Source organism: Seriola aureovittata, chromosome 4, assembly GCF_021018895.1.
Source record: "Seriola aureovittata isolate HTS-2021-v1 ecotype China chromosome 4, ASM2101889v1, whole genome shotgun sequence".
Lineage (NCBI taxonomy): Eukaryota > Metazoa > Chordata > Actinopteri > Carangiformes > Carangidae > Seriola > Seriola aureovittata.
In genome coordinates this window covers 25,621,901-25,643,603 of record NC_079367.1, presented here as the reverse complement: position 1 = coordinate 25,643,603, position 21,703 = coordinate 25,621,901, and the positions used below count along the sequence as shown (strand labels likewise).

Below are 21,703 nucleotides of genomic sequence, written 5' to 3'. Positions count from 1 at the left end.
AGCATTACACAAGACCTGCGCAATGTTAATCTTCGGCTGAGGCTTAAGTGAATGAAACACCCGCCGTCCCTCCCTCCGTCAGACGAGCCTACTCTCTCCTCCTGGGCTTCAACTCGGAGAAACACACACTCTTTCTACCTCCTACACACTTAGAAACAGGACAGAGAGGCTGAGACATCATTATCCCTCCCCTGTCGGAGCAGGAATAGGAGAAGTGTGAGATCTTGCAGTGGCTTGGCATGAGGTTTCAGATTTACTGACACGGCCTCTAATACAGTACGTCTTCATTGTCAAAACCAGCCCAGGAGGGAGGTACCAATTAACCCAACTGAACGATTGCAAACCTGAAGGACCACACACTTGATAAATGATTAATTATACAAATCTAAGATGAGTCATTCTTCACAGAAATGCCAAGCATTTGCTGGTGCCAGCTCCTCAGATGTGTGGATTTGATGCCTTTTTGCTGTTTTACATCACTGCCAAATGAATATTTTGGAGTTTCTGACTGTTGATTGGAAACAAAACAAGCTATCTGAAGACTTCCCCTTGGGCCCTGCGCACTTGTGATGGGCATTCTTCACCAGAGTGAAATCAGGTGATCATCAGTCATGATAATCAGGATAAAAACACAGACCTGTGACTTCATCTGAGCAGCCTTCTCGGGATCCACGGCCAGGACGTGCTGGTAGTGTCGGATGGTGTGCTGGCGGTCCTTGTTCTCAGCACGGACGTAGCGCCTCAGGGCTTGCAGGATGCGGTGGGGCTGAGGGGGCGCATACAGTAGCAAGAAGAATGGTGGTTAGCAGTGTCGGTTGGTAAAACACAGCCTCATAAGCATTTCTGTGTAATACTGACTTTCAGATGGATTAGGTTGATGCAATATTCCTGTCTCCTGCACATATATGTGACATGAGAGCAATTTTTTTTCTCTGAAGAGGTATCAATCACTTTTTATTTCTCTTATAATTTTATAGTAATGATTTTGAAAGTAACATTTCTCTTTCTCATAGAAAGAGAATTTATTTAATCAGATTCTGGTTAATTCGAAAATGATGAAACAACAACATCCAGTTAGTTAAGAAACTGTCATTAGACATGAGTCTGCTTTGTGCTGCTAAAGATGAAAAGCAAACGTGAAAATGACTCTTTCCCTCTTCATCTTCATGTAAGTGAGAAGAGGGACGACAAGAACGTTGCTGTCAGATGTAGGTACAAAATATTCATTGCATATAGCATGACACAAAGTCTTCTGTCTGCTGCACTTATTTTGAAATAGCATCACACCACAGATGATGATTATGATGATGATGATGATGATCAATTCTTGAGGTAGAACAGAAGCAGGAAATACTGCGCACAAGTCAGCCAACATTACGACAGTCGACATGAGTGCAAAATAAAAATATTTGATTTATTCCTTTTTGGGTAGCAAGTCCAACACTGGTGGTGAGAGAGAAGACCAGCACCTTGCAGCAGAATACCAAACTGTGTGCTGGCAAAAGGATCAAAAGACTATTAGATAAAAGGAATAAAAAAAAAGAAAGAAAACACCACACAGGGATTATAGCTGAAGGTTCAAATGTGATTGACTTTGTGCTCATGGAGGATTTTAGTGTGTGTGTTTTTCTGGCTGCAGTAATCCATTCTCCTCATGATGAATTGCAAGTTGGCAGAGGGTCTTTTGACAGGATATGAGATTAGCCACAGGCCATAAGTAGTGTGAGGCTGAGCGTGGTCTGACGAACGTGTGTGTGTGTGTGTGTGTGTTAATGTGTTTGCACATCGACTCAGGAGGGGAAAAAAAGGCAATAGACAGATGGAGAGAGGTGAAAAGAGGATAAAAGATGCTCTCAGAGGCTGGTGTGTGGTGTTCACCCTGGGGGGGTCGGCCTGCAGGGCAGCCAGGTAGTTCTCCAGGGCCAGACGGCGTCGGTCATTCAGCATGGCCTCCACGCGGGCGAGGTGAGTCTCCACCAGCTGCTGCTTCTCACTGGCTGCCTCCTCCTCCAGGGACTCCACCATGGCTTGGAAATGCTATAAACAACAAAATTTTAAATATATATAAATGTATATGCACCTTAAAGAGTATGACTTAACAGAGCCCCCTTCAGCCTCTAAGCTCAGGCTCTGTCGCCTCTCAGGCTTGTCCGGGGAGTTAGGGACTCATTTAGAAGTCTCCCCATTCAGAATGTGCCCTAATTTAGCCTTAGAGTGATAAAGATAGAGCGGCCAGGGAAAAGAGATCTTTATTGACGCAGGGAGAGAGGGACCCCGCGCCTGTAAGCCGCCACATCTCACCCTGACAAAGGGACAAAGGGGGAGGACTCCCAGGGGGACGGATCAGTGTCTTACCTGGATCAGTGTCTGCCTCTCAGCCTTGGGCAGGTTCTTAGCCTGGCGATCAGCCTCTTCCCATTCCTTTCTTACCTGGAGTGAGTGAGACACAAGACAGAGAAGCACATGAAGAAAGATGCAAAGTGGTGGACTGTTATTAAAATACGAGCTTCACAGGTTTGACCGCAGAAGCAGCTGAGGTGTATACAACGCAGTGTGGTCTCCACTGCACTAAAAATGGGTCAGAAAATTACCAAAAGACATTTTTGTAAATGCTAATGGGGGAAAACAAAGCCTGTCGTCGCACAAAGACAAGAGACCCTTAAAGTATGACCCTGCTCCTTGACATATTCCTGCATTCAAATTTTAAGAATACTTGCAAATTTAGTGAGTCAGCCGACTTGCATATTTTCTGGCCCTGAATTCTCTCAGCTGCGCCCCAGCAAGCTCAAGAGAATTTGTACTCAAATAAAGATGTTACGAATTTTCTTATTAGAGTTCTTAAAAATAAAATAACATTCTTCCTGTTTTATTGAAAAATGTATTACAAAAAAAAAAAAATCTGTGTATTTATGTATTATATATTTTATTCTTTAATGTCTTATTTAGGTCGTCAAGCCTGATTGATATTGTAATGTTTTGTGTTTGTGTTCATTATTTGGTCTGTTTAGTGTGACCTAGTGTGTTCAGTTTGATCTGCGTTTATTGTTTTGTCTTCTGGTTATTTATGTCATGTTTTTGTTCAATAAAAAAAGAAAAAAAAGGAATCTGTGTCTCTACACTTCCTCCTTAATGAGGGAAGTCAGTAAAGCTTTTACCTCACGAGTGTCCTCTATGAAAAGAGTGAATGTTCTATTCCTTTTTGACAGAGTAATCTTTATCACCAGGCAAAATTAAGAATACTGATTTGTTTTGTAGTTTTTGGATCATTTAGCTTTTACTGTAGGTTTTGATGGGATTTCTTTGTACCAGAAATTAAGCACCTGGCAAAATGTTCTTTGATTTCCTGGTATTGATGATCAACACATCAGATAATGTTTTATGGTCATATTGCAGGAAGAGCAGTAAACATCTTAATTATTGCCTCTTTCATTAGGGAGGTGGTGTCCTTATTTGACTTGTTAACTCACCCTTTCCATGCGATTGCGGTGCCTGATCTCCAGCTGCTCCTTGGCCCTCTGGAAGCGACTGTGCTCCTTGTCGTCGGCTGGGGTCTCAAAGTAAATGTCAACATCATCGGCGATCTGAGCGGTCGGGGGCACGGCTGCGAATTCAGAAGCAGATGGTGAGCGGACAGGGCTGCGAACTGACAACCAGGCAGACAGACATGCACAGGAACAGACAGACAGACAGACAGACTGGCTGATCCAGTCAGACACAGGTAGGCAGAAAGACAAAGATAAGACAGACGACTGCGCACACACAGAGAAAGAGAGAGAGAGGAAGAGTTGAAAGTGGAATGCAGATTGAAGTTGGACAAAAATCCTCACAGAAGCTCTTCTCTCATTGGCGTTCTTCCACCCTCAGTTACTCTGATAAATTTAAGGGAATCTGACAGTCTTTCCTTTTGAATTCCTTTCATCTTCCCATCGGCTTTCTGCTGACAGGTCGCTTCTCCAACACTAATGGAAATATCTCCGTGTTTGACGGCTGGGTCATCTGGGGCGAGGCCAGAGGGCTCTGTTCTGGGTTCCTTGCTGTACAGTCACGCAGGACTCACTCCCTGCATCGCGGCAACTCGCAAAAACAATAACGCTCCGGGCACGCAAACAGGAAGAGACCTCATCGTTTCACCGCACCATCAAAAACATGACGCACGGATTAATGGATGAGCACATATTTCCTACTCTGAACTTCACTGCTTCAGTCCCTAAAATCATTTTATTTTTCAAATGCAAAAGAAAAATAACATCCAATTGGTCATGGCCGTGAACTGTGTTTGAACTGATGGGAAAAAAAAAGGTGCTTGCTGACATGTGCAGTGGGGTTCTAGCAGAAATAGTGGCAGTGCTCTGTGAGCAGACAGACAGATGGGACAGGTTGTTGACAGGCAGACAGACAGAAACATGAACAAATGGCAGGAGTGAACACTGGCAGGCAAACAAAGAAGACGGTAAACGCTACAAAGTGTGTGTGAAGTTAGCGTGCATACTAATGAACAAAAGTAACAAGGAAAACTAGTGAAGTGAAACTGAAAGTCTTTCTTTGGATTTGGTTTTTTTTTTTAATTAAAAATGACTGGGAAGGTAGTGACCGTGACTGTAGTGACAGTAGGGCTGGGCATTGAATTTTTTAATACTAGTGCTGATAGTTTTGGTACCAAAACCAAAACCACAGTTTTGATACCTTACTTTGACTAAAATAATAATTCCCTTTAATAGAAGAAGTCAAATATTCAATGGTGTCTAAACACAGGGAGCTGAGAGGAGTAAGAAAATATGACTTTGAGAAAGTAATCAATGTCAGCTTTCAATATTTGACAGTTTTCCAATATTTGTGATACAGATAAATTTTAGTTGGTACCAAAAAAAGTTATCTGACAGTTCTGAAATGAACAAACTTATAGATATTCTGTCTCAGACAGTGTCTGATATTTTATTTAAATATTATATTATAAATAATACCTAATATAAGCTTCATTTCTTTCTCTCTAATATTGAACATTTCAATAATTTCTAATTTCTCTACTAAAATTTACTGACCTAGTGTGTGCTATAAATTAAAATATTAAGCTCTAAGATCTATAATTTTATTACAAAGAGCCCATTTATGAGTGAAGAAGCAGATACTTAGTGACATTTTATAAATTGATATAGAGCTGAATCTATCAAATGATTGATCTATTGACAAAAAATGAATCAGCGACAATTCCAGTACATTGTTTAAGATTGTCATCAAGCAAAACTACCAAACAAAATCTGCTTCCAGCTTCTTCAGTGGTGTTTTTCTTTGTTTTAAATCATTGTAAATGAAATGTCTTTGGATTGTGAACTGCCAAAACAAACAATCTAGGAAACTGCTGTGAATTTTTTTTTTTTTTTTTACAGTATTTCTTGACATTTAGGTTTTAGGTTTAGGCAAAAGAATTCAGAAAAAAAAGAATTGACACATTATAATATGAAAATTATCAATTAAGCAATTAATATTCGTAGCCGCAGCCCTTTGAGTGGAATAGTAAAACAAAAGAGAATGATGTTGAATGAACTCAGCTGTTTTGATTGTTGTGGTGGAGGTGACGTGGTAACAACAGCTGCAGTGCTTCAATGTGTGACAGCTGAAGACTGCCGAACATGTGTTCAGCTTACAAGTCAGTGACAGACTACACCTATATTATCCTACAGTGTTTTCAGCAGAGAGTCTGCAGCAGAGACACAAACAGAGAGAGGGAGAGGGGTGTTGTCCAACCGGCCCCCGTCATATGAGACTTACTCAGGCGCTTGCACACGGCCATGCAGTACTCCTCTGAGTCGAAATTGTTGCGGTTGCCGGCACAGCCCCCGTATATGAAGCGCACGCACTTCCCCTGGCTCATGTCGAAGTGCCAGCGGGGCATGGAGGCACGGCAGGGGCCGGTCTCAGCCTCCAGGGTGCACACCGCTGCCAGGGGACAGCTTGTTAGATCATCTGGCCACTAGGGGCAGCACTTCATTCCAGTCTCAATTACAAACACTCAGAAAGCTACCCACTGCTACATCTAAAAACATGATTAAACAAAACAATACGCAGGAGCAACCCATTTTTTTGTATGTGACGAGCAGGATTTAGCAGCAGTTTGCTGGATGATCTGTCTTTGTGCTGAGATGAAGAAAAGGGTAAATGCTGCTGATGCTCACACTTATCTAAGTACAATTTGGCTGAGATTCAAGCATAACTGACTATAATTTTATAAGTTAGTTATAAGAATATTTAAGTGGAGGCAATGTGCCAATAAAGGGGAGAGACAGAGAGAGAGAGAGAGGATTGTACATTATAATCTATAACAAGTCATTACAAACCTTTCACTTCCTGCAGAGTCTTGTCTTCATCTTGGCTCTCTGACATTTTGTTGGCCTCTGTCTTCTCATCCTCATCCTCCTTATCAGCTTCCTCATCCTCATAGACATAGTGGTACTCCTCCTCATCTTCCTCCTCCTCATCCTCGTCCTCATCCACTGGCTCCTCCTTCTGTGTGGGCTGCTCGTCAGCTGGTGTTTCACTGGGGAGGGGAGGAGGCGGAGATGATTGAGTGAAGGGGGTGGAAGCCATGAGGGGAGGGGGGTGATTTATCAAACAAGGCAGAGCAGCTGCCATAGGTCAATGTCACAATGCTTTAATTCATCCAGATGGCCAGTAATACCTGCCCTTCACAAGAGAGCGGATATCACGCTTGTCATGATGATGAAAACAACCACACACAGTCGCAGACCTCGCCGCCCACCCCATTTCACAACCGCTCACCTGTCCTCCACAGCATCCTCCTCATCCAGGTCGGCCTCGTCGATCTCCTCATCCTCTATCTCTTCCTCTTCGTCGTCCTCCTGTGAGGGCAGGGAAGGCGGGGCGGACTCCCCGGCGCGAGAGGAGGGGCAGCACACGTACTCTGTGCCGTGGAACTTGTCAATGCCACAGGGCAGCAGCATGCCGTAGCTGTGCAGCACCATGGAGCTCTTGGCACAGGCCTGACAGGGCAGAGGAAGAGAGCTAGTGATTAAATCTAATGGAAACGGCACAGACTGCTGAAGCTTCTCGCTACTTTGACTAGTAATATTTGTTTAACCTTTATTCATCAAGTTAAAGGACCGCATCATGCCAGATGGAAAAAGTGTGTGAGTCATGGCGGGAGGAAATGGTGGAGGTTAAATTAATTCAGTCACGTTACATTGTTGACATGCTGCAGTCAGGATCCTCATTTTTGTTTTTCATAGATTTAAAACAAAAAATACCCAACAGTTATCAAAATGAGGAAACTGATTTCCCCCTCATTAGTTATTGTTTCATGAAACCAAAAGCTGTTTTCTGCTGCAAGAAGACACTGGCCATAGCAGTTTACAGTAAATAATGTCCTCTTGTCCCCCTTTTTTAAAAGAAATGTACATAGGTCAATTACAAGGTATTTATTTCTTATTTATTTTAAATCCAATTTTCAAAATAAACACATGAAAAAACAAAATCTGACTGAATGAATATCTCAGTAGGTTGTTCCAGCCAGCCCAATGCACATTGCTGCAACTGATATCAAATGCAGACCTTAGTTTTAGGAGAAACTTTGCTTTGGAGCCTAGAAACACCAGTGATTTCAATGTCAGACTTTGCTGAGTATTACTATCAAAGGGGTCTTGCAAGATGTTAAGTCAGAAGAAATCCCTGTTTGTGATCCAGTGTTTGTGTTCACGGTTCTGCGCCTGTAGATATGTACGTAACGAATCAAAAGCTTTTTCGTAATATTTAAACATTGCTTATTTATCATGTGTACTCAAGGTTTTTGCAGCTTTCTTTATCCTTTACTGCACCAGTCAGGTGCAGGTGCACACTAGCTACCTATTCTCAGAGATGCTACCAGTTCTTACTTCATGACTTCTTGTATAGTGCTAGTCGCCTGCTGTTACCTGACATGGTAACAGATCTATCCACCTACAGGATAAGGATATAGTCATTTTAAAGCTAGTTCACATACTGAGTACAATGATTAATGGGCCACACTTCCAAAAAGTCATGCAGTCCTTTAAGTGACGTGCTATTTTTCAACAATGCTGTGCTTCATCTAGCAGCTCGGAGGTACTGAGTACAATTTCAGTTTAACTGATGGCTGCTGAGCAACTCCACTGGAGCAGCTGAGGATTAGCTGCCCTGCCTAAGAACATCTCAGTGGCAGTCGGTAAGGGAGGGAAGAGGATATTGTTTTTAAATCATTTTTCTTCTCTTCACTGGTGAGATTTATCACCGCTTGGTTGTAACAAATTTGCTATCAGCCGCAGATCAACAGTGGGTCGTTTGTGCCTCTGGGTGTCACACTATCTGAGGCTGCAGATGAATTTGTAACACGTGTCCAGGAGACTAAGAGTCAGGAAGCATGAGGCGGGGAGCGACACAAACAGAAGCTTGACAGGCTCAGTGAGCTGCTGCTCTTACTGTCATGGTCAGGAGTGGCCCCCAAGGGCCAGCTCTGGAGCTGCCCAGGGGGGATTAGTTGCATTACAGCCACAACACTAATCTGATTAGGAGCTGAAATGTGAGTGCTCCCAGTCAGCCTGTGATCATTCGGCCTCAGAGACTCACAGAGACAGGTGGAAAGATATTCGGGAGGAAAGAGTAAAGATTGCAAAGTAAAAGTGTGACCATATGACAAGGAGAAGTGACTCAAAATTTGTTTATTTTAGTTACTAAAAGTTAAGCTGATGCTTCAGACTTCCCACGGCTTCCTATGAAGTCATTCCTTCCTTACCTCTTTGGCCACACCGTGCCACTGCTGATGGCTGACGCACATGTCCATACGCTCCTTATGGAAGAACTTGCACTTCTCTGGGACCAGAAGCACGTCACTCACGAACTCGCCCACTGTAACAACAAATCACATGGACCAATATGCCTGTTAGTCACACCACCAATTTATCCAAATAAATAAATAAATGAATGAATGACTGAATAAATAAATAAATCACTCTTCTGCCTGATTGCTTGTCTACAGCACTGCCAGGGTCCGAAACAATAAATCGCCTACTGGGACTAAAAAAGGAATAGCAGATGAGAGGAATGGAAAAAAAGGGCATGATTCAATAATTCATAGCTGCCTGGTCCTTTAAAATTCACTGTAATTTCATTACAGTGATATAACAGGAAGGGCATTTGACACTTGAACATCTGTCCATGCACCTGAATCCGCGAGGGGTTCATCCCTTCTCTATAGCCGCATCTGTCAATCTGCAATCAAAATGGCAGTGGAGAAAATCAGGTTTCATACTGTGCCTCTTTTAAGAGCAGTCCAGACTCTTCCTGCCAGTCAATGATATCATTTGCTTGATGAATTCAATTTGAATATGTTTTATTCATAGAATGAGCTGACAGAAGGCGGAATGGGAGAAATAAAAGACTTGAAAGACATCTTGTGAATTCCTGTGAATAGTTTCAGGTTGAAAACAATTTGCGCGTAAGCATATGGCGCAGGGGTCATAGGAAAGATTAAAAAGGACAGCGACTGCTGGTGGGCTGGCAGTGTGACGAGGCGCTCAGGTAGAAACGCTGCCATCAGAAACAGATGGAAAGCCAGGCGGAAAGAGAGAAAGGAAGCGAGAGGGGTGGGAAGAATAGAAGGTTTAGGGCAAAGTCCAGGCTGAGATCAGCATGGCTGAGGAGTGGGTGGATTGAAAAACACACAAATGAGGGTCTGGAGGTTTCACGACAAGGGCTGGGAGCTGTCCTATAACTGCTCATTTAGCGGTTTGCCATGACCTCGGCCTGAGGCAGAGCTGCTGGAGCACTTCATACGAGCCAAAGCGAGGCAGCCCGGCAGAGGGTGAAAAAGCAGTGTTTTGGAAAATGAGAGGGTAGGATAGGAAGAGGAGAGAGCTGGAAATAGCAGAGGACTCAGCAGCTGCTTCTCATCTCCGCCCAGGAGGTACAGTGACCCCCCCCCCCCCCCCCCCCCCCCCCCCCGTCCCCCCAACCCTCTATACCCTCAGCCTGTTCATCAATTCTGATGATCAGTTCATTCTTATGGTGAAAATGAAAAATTAATGCTAATTCATTAATTCTATCTTGATTTTCTGACATTTTAAAAGACTAAACACTCAATTCATTTCTATTCTGCTACTTCTTATTCACTATATTTTAGAGGATAATATTTGATTTCTTATTCCATTTATTTGACAGCTATATCTGTGTTGCAGATGAAGATTTTAAGAGATATGTTTAAGATATGATAATCTTATCAAACAAGATTCATTGTTATAACCCGTCTAAGCTACCCACAGTATATTAAGAGCAGTCCAATGCTACAGAAAAACCTAAAGTAACACTCTGAAAGTGGCCATTCTGCATAATGAGTGCTATATTTTAGTGGAATCTGGTGATAATACTTCTGTATTGTACTTTTACATAAAAACATTTTCAATGAATGACCTTTAGTGACTTTGTCACACAGTCATTTTGCTTTAGTAAAATGATCTGAATGTCTTCTTCCACTGGTGCTCATCTCTCTACTTTTCACTTCTCCCTCTCTTAACATCCAGAGTGAAACTGAGAGAGAGAGAGAGAGAGAGAGAGAGAGAGAGAGAGAGAGAGAGAGAGAGAGAGAGAGAGAGACAGCTGAGGGAAAAGCATCATGACTCCCAGTAACCCTCAGCTCCATATCCTTCACACCAGATACTAGCTGATTCATTCGCTCACACACCCTCTCTTCATTTCATCTCTCTCTGTCTCCCTCTCTCTGTCTCACAGGTTGCTTTGGTTGTGAGGTGGAGTGGGTTTAGAGCAGACGCTGTACGCAGTCACACTGCAGTGGGTGATGGATGGTGGTGTTTGGAGAGCAGCTGTGCTCTCGCAAGCACTCCTGCTCTGTGTGTTCCCGAGTGCGTGAAGCTGTGCAAGCGTGCGTATGAGAGCATACACTCCTCTTTTTCTCTGACCTCCTCTCCACCTACTCTATTCTTCCGCCTTTCCTTTAACCCTCCGTCTATGAGACACCCACGCTAACACTCTCCGGTCCCCAGGCTGGCTGCACTACAGGTGTCTGGGGAGTGTGAAGATAAGAATACACTCAATGCACCAATGATACCTCCACTACAGGGAGGTGATGAATTCAATTAAGCACCAGCCCAGATCCGCTAGTCGACAACACGGCTATTGTGTTTCAAGGGCTTCCCAAACGGAAGTCTGCTGTAATAACATTAAGTGTAATCAGTTTGAGATCTAAAAATGCAAATAACACATTTAGTGCACTTAATGCTTCAATCTGTGATATATTGGACCACTTGATTATGAGATTAAACAATTAAAATGTATGAGTGAAGAGCTTGAGTTACACATGGAAAATAATGTGTTTCTCAGATTATAATCATCCAAAAAAAATAAGTGTTTGTATCAATGACAAACATTAAAGATGTAAAAAAAAAAAATCTTCAAAAGCATTAAAACATTAATACCTTAGATGTAATTGTTGTGTAGTGTTTGGTCTTATCAAGTTCCAGTCTTGTGCTTTGATTTTTGGCAGTGTGGGGAGCCTTTTGTTTACATTTGCATCACAGATTGTGCTTTTAAAGTGGAAGAAATCTGATCCACCACCATGAAAGGATTACATGGAGGGAAACATGACTCAAACCAGGAGGTAGCTGGAGGTCGGCCTTACATAATACCAAGAACATTTGCATTCAACTTCTGAGTTCAAAGAGCATTTGCGGCAAATTTTTCACCCCACAGGCAAAACCTAAGCCTTCACCAACATCTAAGACTTACCTAAACCTTAACTTGAACTAACCTTTCACATAGGTTGTATTTGTGACATAATTGTATGACTGTGACACTTTTGTCCACAACACCGTGTTACAAAGTTCAGGCTCATTTTAAAAACCTCATCAGGGGTAAAGGAGTGCGAACAGCCGGAAGGTGTGGTCCTCTGAGACATGCTTGAGTTTGTATCCATTATCAACTCATTCGCAATCACAAGACTCAGCCCCCGCAATGATATCAGGCAGTTGTCACCATGTGCCCTACCCTTTGTTAAATCAACAGAGTTAGTCAACAAGAAAAGCAAAGCATGTGTCACGTCTCTAAATGTTACTTATTAGATCCCACTTCTCACCGAATCACGGCCTTGAAATACTTTGTTCCTGAAAACAACCATGAGATAGAAAGTACGTCAAAGGTCAAGATCAGAGCTGAGAATGAGCCTCAATTTGCCTGAAGTAAATGTGATCATGGAGGAGTATTGCTGATAGCTACCAACAGCAATACATGTTAAAGAAGTTCTTCATACAAAACAAACAGAAACAGAAATGAAATGTAAATTTGGCGACTGCTGGCGCTGTTGTCCCAGCAAAACTTTTCCCTCAGACTGTCTGCCGTGCACACACACCCCAGTCACACATCAGCCACCGACTGTTCTCACCATTCCAGGCATAATAATAAAAAAGTCTCTTAAATAATCCTCTGCTGTTTGACAAAGACATCATGCTGCAGGGATTAGAGTGCCATGGAACAAAAATCACATTCATTTGCAGAGCCATTGTTTGGGGACAGGAAACATGGAGGGATTGTGGCTCTGTGTCTGAGCCTATGCATGGAGAGATAGGATACAGCATACACCAGTCTCTCTCTTTTTACACTGAGCTCATCCTTAGTACTTGCATTATTCATATAAACCTATTAACTTGACAAGGGTGCTGGTCTGGCCCTTTTAATCATATCCTTCAAGCTATAGCCCACCTCCCTTTGGTCTGTTTCCTTTTCTTTTTGATTCCGCTATAATTAATGTACACTGATGAGTATGAGGCAGAACGTCTGATGTCCATTTCGCTGGAACACTGTGCGAAAATCACAAATAATGAATAATTCAGCAGCGCTCTTCATTGCACTTGATATGACAGAGCGGCCTGACAAATCACGGACTGGCGAAGTGAGGCGCGGTGAGGTGAGGTGGCTGAGGCGTGCTGTGGCTTGTAGCATATGATCAGAGCCCTCCAATTAAGCCCCTAACATGCTCCATTACATAATTAAGCAGAAACCCTCTCAATAGCATCCTTCTTGCCAGCACCTTATGTTTATCTCTCCTTCTCCATCTGTCTCTGCTCCCTCTATTCGGGCTCCTCATTTGCAACCCAGCAGAGCAACAGAGAAGGCCTTTGTAATTTGATGGGGCATGAGTGCGCAGACCTTTAACAATGATGACAAAAATGTGCAAAAACAAGCAATCAAGGTATTTAATTACTCCACAAGAGGTGATGGGATTGTTTTAATCAAATGGCAGCCATGGCACTGTTGCTGAATCATAATGAGAGGTCGAGTTGTTGATTAATGCAACAGACGGCCACTGTGAAGACAGGTGGACAGAGGCTATCAGGTGTGGTGTGATGTAAGATGAAAGCAAACCAAGGGGAAATTTGGAGACTGATTCCGTCCGTGAAACTGTCTCATCTGTATTCCCGTCTGAGCCACAGAGGGGCCACTCCAGTTGTGGTGTTTGCCATCCCATGAATTTCCCAAAAGCCTCCTCTCTGCGTTTGCCAAAAATGCTCTTGAATAGTAGCCCATTTCACAGTCCAGTGCAACTGCTAATGGCTTTTTCATCTCGGAAAGCGGCACAACTCAATCAGCAAGAGGCTTTTGGACAGAGGAAGGGTGCTGGGAAATGTTTGCAGCATAGAGTTGGATGTTTTTTCCTTCCTGACATAGCTGGGCAAGTAAAGGGAGAAGCCTTGTTTCAGAGCTCTCTGTTACTGCAATCCTCAGAGGCAGCAGGAATGGTCTGTGTTTGTGTAAGTCAGCAGGTACGGAGGCATGTGGCCTGCAAAGTGTGAGCCTCTATCTGACATTTAATAAACCAGAATATAGCCATGTTGCCACCGCTGATTACAGTGATGCTACAGGAGACAGAGGAGGGAGAGAGGTGTGTATGACGGCGCGGGCGGATGGAGAAATGGGGAGTAATAAAGCAAGGCTCCTCACAGACCTCGCTCTCGCTGACCCTGTATGTCTGTGTGAGTTTATGGCCACTGTCTGAGGGGGGAAATAAGATTGTGCTTTATTGCTCAACAAGCCTCCCCAGCAATAATAGCTTTTCTCCCCTTAGCTATCCGTTCTGAGAGACATTAGCTCCCATCCAGCCTGGATCTGCTCAATCTGCAGCTCAAGGCCTGGATTAGTCAAGTGAATCAGACTCCAATATTGCTCCATGTCACCTCTGCCTATGGCTAAGATATATCATAAATGCTTCTTTTCCTATATTGGATGAAATGCTAATATAGGAAGGGGGGGTGGGGGGCAACGGGGAACGCCTGATATGAAGGGGCCATTTACAATCTTCTATGTGGTCTGAAAAACTCATTAGTGTACAAGCTTACCCAAACATTTGTAAGGCACCACTATATGGGCGTGGCCTTTGCACACCTTCTTCTCCTTCTTGCACCAGTTCTCAATACGAATGGGCTGGTTGGCTTCCACCACGTTTGTAATTTGGAGCTCGGGATACATCTGTTGGAAGAAGAAGCAGTAGAAATAATGAGAGAGGGATTTTGTGTGTGTGTGTGTGTGTGCGTGCGTGCGTAGGAGAGAGAAGGTGCGGTGAGTGGATCTTCAATGGGATCCTTTAATCCATGCTTTATTCTCTCTAGATGCCATCTGCTCAACCGTGAAAGAGCACGAATTTACACTTTCCCCAAATGCCATTAAAATGTCATCAATATATGCAACTGAAGCTTGTGGAGAGGGCTGCTTGAAAATGTACAGCCCTGCTTTTTCTTCATGGACAACTGCATAATAAACCATGACAGCATTACCAGCCGCCTCCTGGCTTAGGAGATACAGTAGGAGGAACAAGTAAATAACAACAGGGCTGTCCATGTTGTGGAAAAACATGTTGTTAATTGTGAAAAAAAAAGAAAAAAAGACAGAGGGTCTGCTAATTGACATGCCACCGGCTATACTGAAAATTATGTCTGTCTTTCAGCAGCAGCTCAATAGCCTCTCCAGTGATAAATCACAGTGAAATGAAAACTGACTTTTTCCACCTCGCTGGCCAATTCCCCCCAGCATAACAGACATATTTATTAATAAATGTCCACTTATTTACTTTTTTGTCTACTAATTTGACATCAGGAAATTGTGTTCAATATACAAGCACCTTACATCGTTATTACATGTGCTGTAAAGCAACTTAGCTGAACTAAAAATGTTCTTTACAACCCAAGCATCGTCTTTGATCATTTAAAGTGATGAATTTTAAGATATAGTTTTATCGCATTTAATTTACTGTGAGCTGAACTTTTAAAGGAACAGTGCAACATTTTGGGAAATATGCTCATTTGCCTTCTTCCCGCGAAGTTTGATGAGAAGACTTCACTCTCATATCGGCCCATTACATGTTAAGCTAGCCAGCAGCCTATTAGCTTATCTTGGCTTTGCATAAAGACTGGTAACAGAGGGAAACAGCTAGCCTGGCTCTGTGCAAAGATTAAAAAAACATCATTTAATTACATTTACAACATTTCCTGTGCAATGGCTCTGGTTTGAACAGACTTCATTAGCATTGGTTATCTAGAAAAGTAGCAAGCTCCTTACTGGAGCAATGAGACCGAGTAGTAAAACATAGCAAATCCAATCATAGTAAATGTGCCGGTCTTAACATCTAAGACTCAACCACATACCACAAAGTTATGATCGTTAAATAAAAACATTTTACATATTCAAATCTGCACGTAAAACACAATCTAGTTTTGATTTTGAATCACACATCACCACACCCCTGTCACTTTAAGTCCATAGAGTAAAGTGAAGGGAGGATCCTCTCCTTTTCTTGATTCTTGAATTTCACCACCTCTATGACATAGATTAGAGATGTGTCTGTGTCACAGTGACTCACCTCCTGGCAGTACTGCAGCACACCCTCTTTGGTTCCTACACAGCTCTTGGTTCCAGATGGGTCGGGTTCCCAGCGGCCGGTCTGAATGTTGACGTGCATGTTGAGCTTTCCGCAGAACATCGCCACCTGTGGCTCAGCCACGGCAAACCCCGTGCCTGCATTGGCTGCTAGTGCCTGAAGACAGAAAGAGATAGAGAGAGAGAGAAATGGGGGTTAATGCAGTCAATCATTACAGAGCCCATAAAAGCTGGGGAGTATTGTGGCTGACAGACCTGAGACACTGTCTGCTCCGGCCACTTTTCTCATAAACACCGTTATGAGGCCGACACAGGGGCTTGGTACTGTGCTAAGTCTGATCACATAAAGCTGGTTCGGCTCACGTATTGCAATGGATAACTATACAAGACGTGATGGAGCAACATCAGTACTGCCTGTCAACGCTTGGCTGCTACCGCAACTCAATGCTGCAGTGCTGAGAGAGCAGAGGGGCTCAGACAGGAGACAAATTAAATGCACCTCGGGAATGTTTGGCTAGGTTGATGGTTAAACGAGTAGGGGTTTGATTGGATTTGTGCACAAGGTTTTTTTGCTCTGATGCCCACTGAGTGACTGAGAGGCTGCACACAGAGCAGGAGAGAAGAAAAAACTGCAGTCCGTCATGCCTCACAAACCAGGACATTCCTAGTTGAGGGCAGAGCTTTGCTCATTCAGACCTCCTGGGACTAAACTCTTTCCACAAAGAGTGGATCATTTACTCTTCAACGTAAACACCGATGGTGTCTGAGCCACCATCACCTCAGCTGTAAAGACACATAGGAACAAGAATTTATACAGTTTACTGAAAATATGTGTTCTGAGATTTGTTAAAAAAATATTTCTGCGACTTCCTACCAGAGCTTCCCATCGTTGTTTACCTCCCAACCCTTTGAACCAGACAGGAAATCTGCTATCTTTCTCCTCCTGTTGTCCTTCCTGTCATAATTTACTGAACTCAGCGAGCAGGAAGCAGGAACACTCAGTCTGCCCATCCTTCACTCAAAATAGCTAAACCCCACTCTGTGTAGAAAATGGACACCAACTGTCCAAAGCTACCGTGTAATCAGCTTTCACGTGATTACCTCTCAAATACGTCGGTGTGGTGCTAGCATCAGTCAACTCATCAGCTCCTCACTGGGATGATAAATCACGGCCTGCTAATACTCGCCTGAGGCTGAGGGTGTCACTGCACGGGGAACTCTAATGAATTTGTGAGGGGATGTCGCTCTCCATGCCAAACTATACAGAAAACACACACCAGGGAGCCTCCAGAGAGGAAGTGGCATGGAACTTATCCCCTCTTGATTGTCATAAAGTCATCAGGCTGAGTAAACAGGCTTCAGCCCCAGAGAGAGATCAAGGGATTGAGTGAGGACTGCCGGACGCAAATGTCTGGCTGTTTGTTGGGTTCTCGGCCTCAAGGAGACACGGGTAGAGGCGTCCTCTGCAGCGCCGAGCCAAGGAGAAAACAGCTGAAGAGGGAGTAACGGCGTGTTAGACAAAGCTCTCCGTCTAATTCTGCGCAGGCTCCCAGGCTGATAATAGGCGCAGAACAGAGTAGAGCGAGGACAAAACAAGTGCTGTGTAATCATCAGTTGGCTGTGGCGTGTGATGAACCAAAGCTGAGTCTGCACACATACACACACATACACACACACAAACCGAATATAGCACCAGGCATACACACGCATGCATATATATCCAGCCGCACAAGCAAGCCAGTGCCCACGCACACACACACACACATACAATCTTAAAACACAGAAAAAACATGCAGACAGCCGCACAGGCGCATGTTCGTCCACGTAGGCGGGCAAACACACGCTGGACTGTGTTGATTTAGTCCTGGAGGCACAACAGTCTCAGATTCAACCTCATTTCCCCTCCTTCCTCCATCTCCATGTCTTTGTCCCGCTCCACTCCTCCCTCTCTGCACCACCACAGGCTTGTTTGCTCTCCTCCCTCTCATTCCTTTGTCAGATTGGCTTGGGGTGTATGAGAGGCAGGAGAGGTGGGGAGGAAATGAGGGATGCAGAGAAGAACGTTAGGGAGGAAGACAAGGGAGGCAGTGACAGCCTGACCACAGCGAGACTCCGCGGCTGCCGAAAAACAAGTGTCAGGGGCTGTCCCGACATCCCTTTGACTCCGCTACAGTGGTAAAGTGTCAGTGTGCCTTTAACTCTTCAAGTGAAACAATAGCAGTGGAACCAAAGAGGAGGTTGTTAATACCACTGCCTTAAATCTGCAGTCACATGCCTGTTTAGAAAGAGCAGCTCTGGGCCAGACTTGGACAAAGAGAAGTGTCATGGAGGGCAGCAGAGAGCATGAGAAGTGACAGACAGAGGAATTTTGTCTCATCTGCGTCCCATGTCTCATCACTAAAGTTACTTGAACCAGAAGGACGACTGGCCTCAGGAAAACAGACTGAACAGTCAGTTCTGCTGACTGTGACATACTGACACACAGTCGGCTTGTTTCCTGAGAAAATACCTTAAAAACTTTTGTTGTTGGACAACCATTACTCAGAAATTAATTTCCATAGTGTCACAATTTTTTACATCACTCGATACTGACCTATTACATCGGTCACAGTGAAACGGAGTCACAAGATGAAAAAAGAGAAAAAACAGGAGCAACTCTTTGACTCAGGAGGAAGCTATGGATGAGTACAACCTGCAGGCTACAGTTAACTGTGGGTCACGCCAGCTTCGACCCTGTTTTTTGTCTTCACTGTGATTTGATGTAACTGCACTCCTTTTTTAAAGGTCACCTGAAATAACCTGACAGTAATTTGCTTCTGTGGTTTTGTCGTGTTTCCACATGAGACAGAGGTTCGGGGCAGGACCTCATGCCAAGACTGACTTCATTTTAAAGTTCAAAAGCAGGTGAAACAAAGACTGCAGAATTGGCACTGACAGTGGCCCTTGAGCATCACTTGTCTTCTATCTAAGTTGTCTGATCTTGTTCCTAATGCGGAAAGCTGCTGATGATATTGATGAGCCTGTTGCAAACAAACTAATTCAGCTTGGTAGAGCTGGAGGTTTTATAGGACAGCAACAGTTGCCCCTGGATTGCATTTTATTACCTGGGATCTACAAAATGAGTTATCGACAAACATTTTGACAGCCTACGAGAAAAGAATAGATCGACTGTAGATGTGAAAACATGCCACAATGAATCTTTTGGGATTTATTCGGTATTTCCCAAAGACATAAAGTAATAATAAGATTTTTTTTATTTTCTTTGATCCTTTTGATTCGTCTCTGTCATGTATCATGTTGAACTAAACTCTACTAAAATATCTAATGTTTCTTGGATAAGCTCTGGTTTGGGTGTCAAATATAGCAACAACACAAACACAGACACACAATTACTGGAAAAATATGCCGCCACACCTAACGAGTGTAAGTCATCGAGCATCCATCTCTCATTACTGACTCACCGTGAGATGTTATATCATGTGTAAGTGTGAACACCTGCTGCTATGTGGAGGCTTCGCGAGTCAGAAGAAGAGACAAGAAAGGGAGGGAGAGAAGGAGTGGAAGTTGGGAAAAGGGAGAGACAGAGACAGAGGAGAGGAGAGAATGGGTAAATAGACAACTGCAGCATGGAACGTGTGTTGATTGGCTCACGGCCCGGCTTGACATATTATTCTCAAATGAACGCAGACTGTAATGCTATAAAGGAACGGCGTGATGCGGCGTGAGCGCAGGAGACAGGCCTGCCACCACAGAAGCTTGTCAAAAGCTGTGTGGGCTGAGGATCATTTAGCTCGATTTCACTCTTTGCAAACGCACACCAGTCTGTCACTGCTTTCCCAGTCTGCCTCCAGCACACAAACATGTTTTATTAGCCTGTTCTCTGTGTGCCGAGCCAAGTTTCACATAAAACAAGCGAAGACATGACAGCGCTTGTTGTGAAATAACGCACGGAACATCACATGCACACATGAGCACTCCTTTTTTTATCCTTGTAACAGATGAATATACCGTATGAGTCTGGTTCTCTAATGAGCAACACACACACACACACACACACACACACACACAAACATTACCCGGCAACAACGCGGAAGAGAGTGTTATTTTGAGTTACAGCCCGTTTACTGTCCTCATCTATTTTACATTACACCGTCAATCATTTTGTGATGCACACTACTGTATAAACATTTCACTTGTTTGCACGGTGTAACACCTATCTTCAAAATAATAAGAAATAAATACATGTGAGAATGAAATGTGTTTTTTTTCAGGATTATTACCTTGTGACTTTCATTTCTGTGTGTGGGTGATTGACAATGTAAATGAATACATTCACATGAAAATGCAGAGCGTAGATGCAATGAAATGACAATAAATCAGAGAAAATTTGACAAAACCAAATTAAGGCTTTACATTTACTGTGATAGTCTATTTAGCTCAGGCAATTTCCGAGTCTGTGGAGGCTGTTTTTTTTTTTTTTTGTACTGTTCGGGAATAAAAGGCAGAAAATAGTTTCCTCCAGCAGCTGTGAAAGGGAGGAAATTAAGTCTGATATCTTCAGCAACGCTGATTGTATGCAGACACCAGCAGGAATAATAGAAAAAGGAAAGTGCAACAAAAGACTACTGGCACAAACTTACAAAAAGAAAAAGGAAACAAAAAAAACAAAAACAGGTAGTATTCCTTAATGAGGTTTTAGAAAAACCCTCCTGGACCTGCACGGGTCAGTTATTACATGACCTTCCACACAGCATCTGGGCAGGATCCAAAGAAGCTAATCCGATCTGTGTGTGTTTGTGTGTGTGTGTGTGTATGTGTGTGGTCTCGGGTCAAACACTTCGGGCAGCGTGAACAGCGGCGTGTGAGTTCAGGACACACACAGAGAGGACAGTGGGAAAGGGGATATAATAAACGAGGGCCGTAATATTCCAAACAGCAGGGTCTGAGCGTCACTGATGATCCTCCAACACAAACACAGAGATGGTAACTTTGACACAGCCAAAACAAACTGTGCACACGCTTCCTCAGTGAACAGACAGTCTAATGAACAGGTTAGGTGGTGGTAGTGCCTGGCTGACATTTCTGACAGACATATTTTCTGGTAAACTGGCTGTGTTGCATTCAGAGGCAGACACACTGTAATCAGCTCCAGTGTCAACAGGTCTATAAACCTCGTAGGCCTCACAGAGCGGTGGCAACTAGTCTAATTTTGGCAGAGGTATGGTGAAGCCATCCTCAAAGTCTAGCCCTTATAAAAGCAGCTCCAGAATGAGGCACCGGTCAGGACTTGTGGGTTCCCAGAATGCTTAGTGTCCATGTGACTCTGTGGAGAAATGCCTGGCATCGTTAATCCACCTAATCCTTCCCTGTGGTGACTTAATGCTTAAACAAGATAGGCAGTGGTGAGAAAGCCACACTCACATGTACAGGAATGCCATGTATATGTACAATATATAGGGACATGAAATGAATACTGATATTTCTTATTGCCTGCAATAAAAAGTGTTAATGTGTATGAGGGAGCAATGTGCACTGGAATTACTGCGTTGTGCTAATAAGTGGAGCAAGGCAATTACAGCATTTCTATTTCTTTATTAGCTTCTATTATAGCTTTTATATAACAGCTTTTAGTATAGCATGTGCTTGTTACCAGCTGTGACAGCTGTTTTCACCTTGTGAGTCTGTTCATGTGTGTATGTGTGTGTCATCCTGGCAAAATGTGGTCCTGGAGACTGTACTGTAGCGGGAAATACCACAGAGGTGGTTTTGAGGACTTTGGCAGGTGTTTACATGTCTGTGGACA

The 21,703-nt window shown here is 43.5% G+C and overlaps 1 protein-coding gene across 5 annotated transcripts in view; it reads right to left on the bottom strand.

Moving 5' to 3' along the window:
- Positions 1-21,703, bottom strand: part of aplp2 (amyloid beta (A4) precursor-like protein 2) — a 54,594-nt gene that overhangs the window by 11,418 nt on the left and 21,473 nt on the right. For 4 of the 5 annotated variants that reach the window (XM_056374995.1, XM_056374994.1, XM_056374991.1 and 1 more), the window contains exons 2-11: positions 15,884-16,057; positions 14,367-14,496; positions 8,759-8,871; positions 6,775-6,995; positions 6,333-6,532; positions 5,767-5,934; positions 3,468-3,601; positions 2,356-2,430; positions 1,879-2,037; positions 638-766 (exon numbers count right to left, since the gene is read on the bottom strand). In XM_056374995.1, coding sequence (XP_056230970.1) covers positions 638-766; positions 1,879-2,037; positions 2,356-2,430; positions 3,468-3,601; positions 5,767-5,934; positions 6,333-6,532; positions 6,775-6,995; positions 8,759-8,871; positions 14,367-14,496; positions 15,884-16,057 — 1,503 coding nt within the window. The remainder of the gene's footprint in view (positions 1-637; positions 767-1,878; positions 2,038-2,355; positions 2,431-3,467; positions 3,602-5,766; positions 5,935-6,332; positions 6,533-6,774; positions 6,996-8,758; positions 8,872-14,366; positions 14,497-15,883; positions 16,058-21,703) is intronic. The other variant, XM_056374996.1, reaches the window with a different exon arrangement.